General features: G+C 36.2%; 1 protein-coding gene across 1 annotated transcript in view; it reads right to left on the bottom strand.

Annotated features, from left to right (window-relative positions):
* Positions 1 to 3,184: 3,184 nt before the first annotated feature.
* Positions 3,185 to 9,706, bottom strand: part of LOC306850788 (C-1-tetrahydrofolate synthase, cytoplasmic-like) — a 35,691-nt gene continuing 29,169 nt past the window's right edge. Inside the window, exons 26-28 of the mRNA XM_079386649.1 lie at positions 4,162 to 4,314; positions 3,868 to 3,967; positions 3,185 to 3,770 (exon numbers count right to left, since the gene is read on the bottom strand). Of these exons, the coding sequence (XP_079242775.1) occupies positions 3,878 to 3,967; positions 4,162 to 4,314 (243 nt within the window). The 3' untranslated portion in view covers positions 3,185 to 3,770; positions 3,868 to 3,877. The remainder of the gene's footprint in view (positions 3,771 to 3,867; positions 3,968 to 4,161; positions 4,315 to 9,706) is intronic.

Below are 9,706 nucleotides of genomic sequence, written 5' to 3'. Positions count from 1 at the left end.
AGTGCAAAATGAAAATTCAATTATATCATTTAAATTTGCCATTTTCTACACTAGTTTTAATATGCAAATTAAAAACATTTTAAAGCTTTATAAATTGCAAAATTATTCAAATTCAAGTATTACCCAAATTGATTAGGTAGGTTTAACATGTCCAAGCAAAAACTGTAGCAAAATTATAATTTAAATGCTGTTTTTCCTAAATGCATTTAGACTTAGGGGTAGGACACTTTGCATTTTCATCGTGAGACCGCAGAATAAATGTAGCAAAATGCAATGAGTTTAAAATGCATTCTGAGCCAAAGATGCAGCAAAAGGGTTGCAAAAACTGTGATTTAAATGTCTTTTATTTTTCTTAAATGCATTGACACTTACATATATGACGTTTCAATTGCATTTTCATTAAATACCCCGCGATGAATATAGTTTAAGTCATTGTGGATTTGAAAATGCATTCCGAGCCAAGCACGCCCCCTAGCTGTCAATCATTATATCAAGGCGGGGCTCGGCAACAAGACGCACAATAGGTCAATATTCACCATTAACCAAACGCTTTTCACCTGCCTGAACATCTCTCACTGTTTACACTCGGATTGATGTACATAAGCAAACACACAGTGCTATTCTACACAATATAAAAAATGATTCTGGCACAAAATCCTCCATTACCAGACCATGCCTTAGATCCTGTTTGTGGAGAAGGCTCAAAATCGCTGAGACATCCACATACTTTATAATATGAATACACAATAAAACAAAAGGGGTGAAAGACAACAGGTGAGGTGAACCAGTGGAACAGTATTGGAAATCAGAATAAACATCATTAACTCCAACACACCGAGGACAGTTTAATAGAACATCGATTTTTATTAAAGCTACTAAAATTATTCAGTGACGAGCAATGAACTATTCTCTCCTTTTTATTTGTTGTTTGATTAGCATCAAATGACAGCAGCAGATTTTTTTTTATGTCCTTGTCACTTTGAGACCAAATGCATATTACTTTCCCAACTGCGTTCACGTATGACAAAACTGACAGCTGTCACCAAACACCTCTGACCTATTCAGAAGAGTCCAAAGAAATTGGCAAGTGAAATTAGTGGGGGGGGGGGAATCATCTCTAAAAATCTGATGATTTTATCTTTAAAAATGTTCTACTATGTAGCGTCTTTTAGGGTCCTGTAGAGTAAGAGAAACTGGAGGAGTGGCTTTATTGCATCAGAGATGCATCACTTTGCTTGATGCTGATTGGTCAAATTTCGGTTTGAGATCTCTAAACCAGAACAAAACCAGCCCAGGGAGCAGGTTAGCTGTGGAACGTAAGTTACAGTGACGATGAACACTGTTAAAAGCCAAACCACTTTCATGGTACCTAAAACCCAGAGTTGGCACAAACTAGACTGAAACTTACCTGGCAAGCCAGCTACACCGGCTTCATGGTATAGGCCCCAGGGCCGTGGCCTTCCAGGAACAAGTTTAACATCCCTGAATTAGATGTTTTTGACCACTGAGTTTGTGAATCCGCATGTAGGATTTATTTAAATGTTTAAATTTTTTGAACCATCTCTTTTGATCTTGAATTGAATTTTAACCCACTGCACAATTTCATTGAGCTCCGAGTTTAAATGTTCTTTGAACAATTCGACAACGCACAAATTATTTACTAGACTATGTTTGACTTCCAACAGAGCTCAGTAAAAAAACTATTTATTTTTCTCTGATCTCATTTACCTGAACTGTTGCTCAAAAAGGCATCACATTATTCATCCCAAGACTTTGATTATCAAATGGCAGGACTCTCTCTCACATGCCTGCCATTCTTTTTCATCCTTTTTCATTCAGACAAGTTTCCAACTTGTACTCAATTAGATTATCTACCGCAAAAACATTTCACCATTTAAAACTTCCCTTCAATGCTTTTATCCTAGTCACAAAAATGTACTAAATTGAGAAAGACATGCTTGACTATTAAGGGTAATTAAGTTCAGCAAAAAGCAGAACAATTAACAGTGTAACAGGTGGACTTAATATTTCTTCTTTGCTGCTTTTAAAGCTGAACCACACTAGAGTGTCCACAATACACATCATAAATGTTCAAATACAACAGTTCGTTTTACAGTTTTTCTCAACTGCTTACACACATCTTTAATTGTCACACAATTTCTGAAACCTGACACTCAAACACCAAAACCACACACCAAATCTGCAAAACCATACAATAATTCTCAGCCTTTGACTCAGTTTTCATACAACACTTTTTTTAAGAACATGTAACACAAAAAACTAACAGGAATTAATACTATGACAAAAGTGTTTGCAAATGTTTTTCTTTTGAGATGTGCTTGTGATATTTTGAATGCAGTGCTTCATTTTGCAAGAGATGCGAGGCATTTAGCATTTTGTGTATATGCAATTCTTGGATTTGTGTGTAAAGTTTTGGAAAAAAGAGGCAAAGTTGAAAAAAATAATATTTTTTTTTACAAGACTTTACTGAAGAGAATACTCTTTTGGAGAATGGCCTAATTTGAGTCGTTTCATGTGGAAACCAGTAAACAATAACAAACACTCCTGGTTTCACTTGTTTTGCTGTTACCATGGCTAGGTAATAAATAAATAGCATTCAAAATATCAAAAACTGTTCACAATTTAGGATCTTCAATATCTTGGCATAAGCAAGCAAAAAGCATTCATATTCAATGTTGGAACTTGTTGGAAATTGTTTTTTTTTACACTATCGTTTACATTTTGGTTAAGTATTACAGAATTTCTATTTTTAATATCTTTAATGCTGACAGCCTCATTCAGACAAAACAGCTAGGTATACTTTAAGAGAAACAAAAACCCATGTGACTTTTTTCAACATCAAAATTTTAGATAAAAATATAGGCTATATAAATATGTAAGAAAAACTGAATGTTAGATCCTTCAACTGTCTTTTTTCTGTCAAAACGTATACTTACTGAATCTCAAATGACCTTAGCACTTAATTTGGGTAACTAGAAGTACTAAAGTAAAAAATAAAAACAGGAATGAAATCTCTTCCTTGAATGTTTCTCCTAGATAGAAATGAGACTAAATAGAAAGTAACTGGAGACTTTTTGTTTAAAAAGCTATTTCTTGATATTTCTTGTAGGGAAAAATGTCCCAAATCAGAATCGGGCATTACACACACAGATTAAGTAGACTGTTTCTGAGGCTCAGTTACAGTTTATTTGAATTTGTATTCACAAGGTAAATGCATTCAAACAGAATCAAAAATATGTATCTGACAAATGTTAGCATAGACTTACCAGTCAATAGTAAGTTTTATTTACACTTATTTACTCAGTTTTTACTTATGCTTGGCACTTGGCAAGCGAACAAAAAATGTTGATAGAAACCCTATAGATTGAAAACCGTTATTAACAGAAATAGCACAATTACTAATCTACAAAATTAGTTTAGAAATGACAATTAATTGAAAAAAAAAAAACAACAAACAAAAACAACTTGACCAAGACCAATATTTAGACCAGATCATGTAATGGACAATTTATTTTCTTTTTCTTTTTTCTTCTTTTTTGCTCAGTGTAGTAGTGTATTGTAGTGTAGTTTAATACAAATATTTCTTAGAAATTTTCATTAGGAAAATTAGACGAATGTTATAGATCAGAATATCAAAAGTTATGACAGCACATCTGTTCGGTTAGAAATAACAACCTCTGATCTCAGAGGAAGACTGAGCTCTTTAATCCAGTGGAAGGAATCCTATGTGGACTGCCACAAAATGTGATCTTAAACGAGAAAATAATTATTTACAGCTGTATTAAAAGATGAACTGTTTTACAGCCACAATGCATTACATTTAAAAAAAAACAGATTAATACATACCCCAAAAAACTTAAAAAAGTCCATGAACCTCTCCAGTCTCAGTGTCAAGATCAATGTCATAGAAACATGGACGAGTAGGAAGGCCAGGAATAGTCGGCATCTGCAACAATAGATAAATAAATAATAAAGAAAGTAAGAACATTTATTTTACATGGTACCACAATTTCTACTCTTTTTACATAATTGTTGATTCTTTCTGCAATGAATGAATGAACAAATGAATACAAGGTATTTAAACTATCAGGAAAATCCTTGTTATTTTTTCCAATTATTTTAAAATAAAAATCTACTTACTGTGCCAACCAGAGGGTAGAGAAAGCCTGCCCCTACACTGGCACGAATGTCACGAATTGGAAGAACAAATCCAGTAGGCACACCTTTCTTTTCAGCATCATGTGACAGAGACAGATGAGTTTTTGCCATACATATGGGTAGACTTGCAAAACCCTTGAGGGAGACAAAACAGCTTTATAAATGTAATGGCAACCTTATGTTTAAGGATCTGTAATGAGACACAAATATTCCAGGTTCAGACTCCCCACACCCCCCAGTCCTACATCCACAATCCAACCCCTGTTTATCAGCCATGATGGGGGTACAAAATGGGGTATAATGGATCCTTAAAAACTAAAGAAAAATTGTAGTGTTCCAAATAGGAAAAAAGCAGTCCTTTTATTGCAGGTGCATAGAGCCAAGGGAATACTTGAAAACAAACAAAATGATAGCTAGCTGCACAACAAATCCAATACAGACTGAAAAAGTCCAGCAAAACATTTTTTATTTTATAAATTGCATTGTGCAGAAAGTATGGTTGGGTGCTATCTTCATTGCTATCTTCAGAAAATTAGAAGTATACAGCTACAACAGATTAAATAAATAGAATTCCATGTTATTTCATCTATTGTAGCTTTATACTTGTAATATTCTGCGTCATATACAGTGTTTATACAGTTATATATACAGGCTTAATGTATGATGAGAGGTTTGCGATTGTAGCTTCGTGTAGCTTCGCTTTCTGCTGAATTTTACCATCACTCTGTTGTTTAAAGTGATAAAATATAACTTAATTCCCTCCATATTTCTGATATTATCTATCAAACTAATCTGACTAATTTGATCGTTCGCTTTTAATCTAAAACCGCGAGTGCAATGCATGTGCCATGCGTTAGCATTCGTTAGCCGTTAGGTTGTCATTCGCGTTTCCACTCCCGTTTCTATTCGCGCCCATTATGGTTTTCTTTTTTCTTGCTCCGTTTGAACTCACGAGTTCAAACAACACAGTGGTAAGTAAATCATTCCTCTATCAAGGTGAGTAATGGCTTCTCCTTCTCTTGTTATTTGCACTTCATGTCACATGTATAGTTTATCTCTTTCTGTCCGTGATGAGGGATTCACATGTGATAAATTCAGGGATATAGTTAGGCTGACAGAGGGCTGTAGATACTGCTTTGGAGTCCTGTACATTGTTCGGTTCCGGTAGAGCCCGTGCAGCAGGGCAACTGGGTGACAGTGAGGCGGCATAGTCACGAGTCAAAACACCGCTCTTCCGTTCCGATTAGATCATCAAACAGGTTCTCCCCACTCAGTAACGCACCCACTGTGAAACCTGATGAAAGTGCTCTGGTTATTGGCGATTCTATTGTACGGAACGTGAAAATAGAGACACCAGCCACCATAGTCCATTGTTTACCGGGAGCCAGAGCGCCTGAGATCTTGGCAAATTTAAAAGTGCTGGCTAATGCTAAATGTAAATTCAGTAAGATTGTTATTCACGTCTGTGCTAATGATGTTCGACTTCACCAGACGGAGATCACTAAAAATGATGTTAAAGAGGTGTGTGAACTTGCAAGTACGATGACAGACACTGTAATATGCTCTGGTCCCCTTCCTGCTTCCGGGTGACGAGATTCATAGCAGACTGCTGTCACTCAATGGATGGATGTCTAAGTGGTGCCCGCAGAATAACATAGGTTTTATAGACAATTGGACAAGTTTTTGGGGCAGACCCGACCTGTTGAAAAGAGATGGTGTTCATCCCTCCTGGGGTGGTGCTGCTCTTCTCTCTAGAAATATGGCACATAGTCTTAGAGTTCGTACTTGACTAACTGGGGCCCAGATCAGGAAGCAGACAGACTGGCTAAACCGACCGTCTGCTAGCCGCCTCACGTCACAGAAGTCAGTTAATTTTCAGCACATAGAGACTCCTTCACCTCCTTCCTTGCCGCTGTCACCTCTGGCTTGCTCAGTTGGGGAAACTTAATTTCTAGCGATTATCATCAATTTGATTTCACAGATACTATTTAAACTAAACTGAGCTAGACAATGACATCTCTGAATTCAATAATGAAATGCCTTTAACTGAAAATTGAGTGTTTAATCTTATTATTATACATTACTGACACTATATTCTCCAATCTGATACTATTATGTGCTTTGACACAATCTGTATTGTTAAAAGCGCTATATAAATAAAGGTGACTTGACCTAGATATCACACTATAGAGACTGTGTCTGTTCCCCGAACTAGAAAATACAGAAAACGCCCAAACCAAATTAAGAGTAACAATCTAATTGATGTTCAACAACATCATGTTTACAATACAGAGAAACAATTGCTAAAACCTGGCTTATTGAAGGTCCATTTCTACAAAAACACTTTTTGTAAATGATTTGATCAATGATCATAACTCTGTTTGACAGAAACATGGTTAAAACCAGATGAATACATTACTTTAAATGAGTCCACCCCCCAAGATTACTGCTATAAAAATGAGCCACGTCCAAAAGGTAAAGGGGGAGATGTTGCTACAATTTATATCAATATTCTCAGTATTTCTCAGAGGGCAGACTTGAAGTATAACTCGTTTGAAGTTATGGTGCTGCGTATAACATTATCTAGAGAAACACGTGTTAATAATAAATCTCCTGTGATGTTTGTACTGGCTACTGTATACAGGCCACCACACAGACTTTATTAAAGAATTTGCTGATTTTCTATCTGAGTTAGTACTGGCTGCATATAAAGTCTTAATTGTTGGCGATTTTAATATCCATGCCAATAATTAAAAAGATGCATTAGGATCAGCATTCATAGACATTCTGAACTCTATTGGGGTTAGACAACACGTTTCAGGACCTACTCATTGTCTAAATCATACTCTAGATTTAATACTGTCACATGGAATAGATGTTAGTGGTGTTGAAATTCTGCAGCAAAGTGATGATATCTCAGATCATTATCTAGTCTTGTGTAAACTCCATATAGCTAAAACTGTAAATTCTACTCCTTGTTACAAGTATGGTAGAACCATCACTTCTACCACAAAAGACTGCTTTGTAAGTAATCTTCCTGATTTATCTCAATTCCTCAGCATATCCAACAGCGCAGAAAACTTGATAATGTAACAAACTATGGACTTCCCAAAACCTTCAAATTGAAATTGAGCTGTAATTAAGCCTCTCATTAAAAAAAAAACACAACTTGACCCCAAAGATCTAGTTAATTACAGACCGATCTCAAATCTCCCTTTTCTGTCAAAGATACTAGAAAAGGTAGTATCCTCACAATTATATTCCTTCTTAGAGAAAAATGGTATCTATGAGGAATTCCAGTCAGGATTTAGACCCTATCATAGTACTGAGACTGCTCTCATTAGAGTTACAAATGACCTGCTTCTATCATCTGATCGTGGTTGTATCTCTTTATTAGTGCTACTGGATCTTAGCGCTGCATTCGACACCATCGATCACAACATTCTTTTGAATAGACTAGACTGTTGGCATTAGTGGAAGTGCCTTAGCATGGTTCAAATCGTACTTATCTGACCGCCATCAATTCGTAGCAGTGAATGAAGAGGTATCATATCGATCACAAGTGCAGTACGGAGTACCTCAAGGCTCAGTACTAGGACCGCTACTTTTCACGCTTTACATGGTGTTAGCTTTCACTGTTATGCTGATGATACTCAGCTCTATATTTCTTCGCGGCCCGGTGAAACACACCAAATTGAAAAACTAATGGAATGCATAGTCAATATAAAAAAACTGGATGACGAGTAACTTCTTACTGCTAAATTCGGAAAAAACTGTGGTGTTAATTATCGGACCTAAAAACCCCACATGTAATAACCTAGTACACTATCTAACACTTGACGGCTGCTCTGTCAATTCTTCTTCATCAGTTAGGAACCTAGGTGTGTTGTTTGATAGCAATCTTTCATTTGAAAGCCATGTTTCTAGCATCAGTAAAACTGCGTTTTTCCATCTCAAAAAGACCTATGCTCTCAATGTGAAATGCAGAAATGCTAATTCATGCGTTTATGACCTCAAGGGTTAGACTATTGTAATACTTTATTGGGTGGTTGTTCTGCACGCTTGATCAACAAACTACAGCTGCAAAATGCAGCAGCTAGAGTTCTTACTAGAACCAGGAAGTATGACCATATTAGCCCGGTTCTGTCAACACTGCACTGGCTCCCTATCAAATATCGTATAGATTTTAAAATCTTGTTAACTACTTATAAAGCCCTGAATGGCTTAGCTCCTCAGTACCTGAGCGAGCTCTTATCCCATTATAGTCCTCCATGTCCACTGCGTTCTCAAAACTCTGGCCATTTGATAATACCTAGAATATCAAAATCGACTGCGGGCAGCAGATCCTTTTCCTATTTAGCACACAAACTCTGGAACAATCTACGTTGTTTGGGAGGCAGACACACTCTATCAGTTTAAATCTAGTTTAAAGATATATTTCTTTAACCTGGCTTACACAACACACTAATACGCTTCAAATACATTAAAGGATTGTTAGGCTGCATTACTTAGATCAACCGGAACCAGGAACACTCCCCATAACACACAATGTACTCGTTACATCGTAAGAAGAATGGCATGTACGCTAATATTTGTCTGTTTCTTTCTTATTCTGTTTCTCAGTCCGTGTCCAGATCAGATGGTGGATCGGCACCGGGAGATGATGTCTCCCTGATCGTCGGCGGAGGCCGGGACATATCCCCAGTGAAGACCTCGACTTAAATACAATAAAAATAAAAATAAAAGAAAATAGCTAAAAATATAATAAAATACCCAACTACATAATACTATTATTGTTAGAAATGGCAACAATATAAAATAGAAATAAATACATTTACAACAAATGTACAATTATATAACAAATAAACAATTATCTCCTGGCCAGAGGAGAAATGGCCCCCTGACTGAGCCTGGTTTCTCCCAAGGTTTTTTTTCTCCATTCTGTCACAGAGGGAGTTTTGGTTCCTTGCAGCTGTCGCCTCTGGCATGCTCAGTTGGGGACACACAATTACCAAATTTTGCCATAAGTTAAATATATTAAGGTTCTGCAATATATAAATATATTGTGGAAACTTTATTTCCTGTAGAGCTGCTTTGCAATGATTTGTATCGTAAAAAGCGCTATACAAATAAACTTGAACTGAACACAATTTCTAGTGATTATCGTCAATTTGATTTCACAGATACTATTTAAACTAAACTGATCTAGACAGACATATCTGAATTCAATAATGAAATGCCTTTAACTGAAAATTGAGTGTTTAATCTTATTTTTATACATTACTGACACTCTATCCTACAATTTGATACTGTTAAGTGCTTTGACACAATCTGTATTGTTAAAAGCGCTATATAAACTTGATGACAGTAGCAGAATGAATTTGGAAGGGTACAAAACCATCTTGCCTACCAATATTCAAGAAAATGCCACCAGATTCATTGGGAAGTGCTTCATATTGCATCAGGACAATGACCCAAAACACCCTGCCAGTTCAGTCAAGGAATTTATAATGGCAAAGAAATGGAA

Source organism: Barbus barbus (genome assembly GCF_936440315.1).
Source record: "Barbus barbus genome assembly, chromosome: 30".
In the NCBI taxonomy this organism is placed as follows: Eukaryota; Metazoa; Chordata; class Actinopteri; order Cypriniformes; family Cyprinidae; genus Barbus; species Barbus barbus.
The sequence above is the reverse complement of the archived record's forward strand: the minus strand, read 5'-3'. Positions and strand labels throughout refer to the sequence as shown.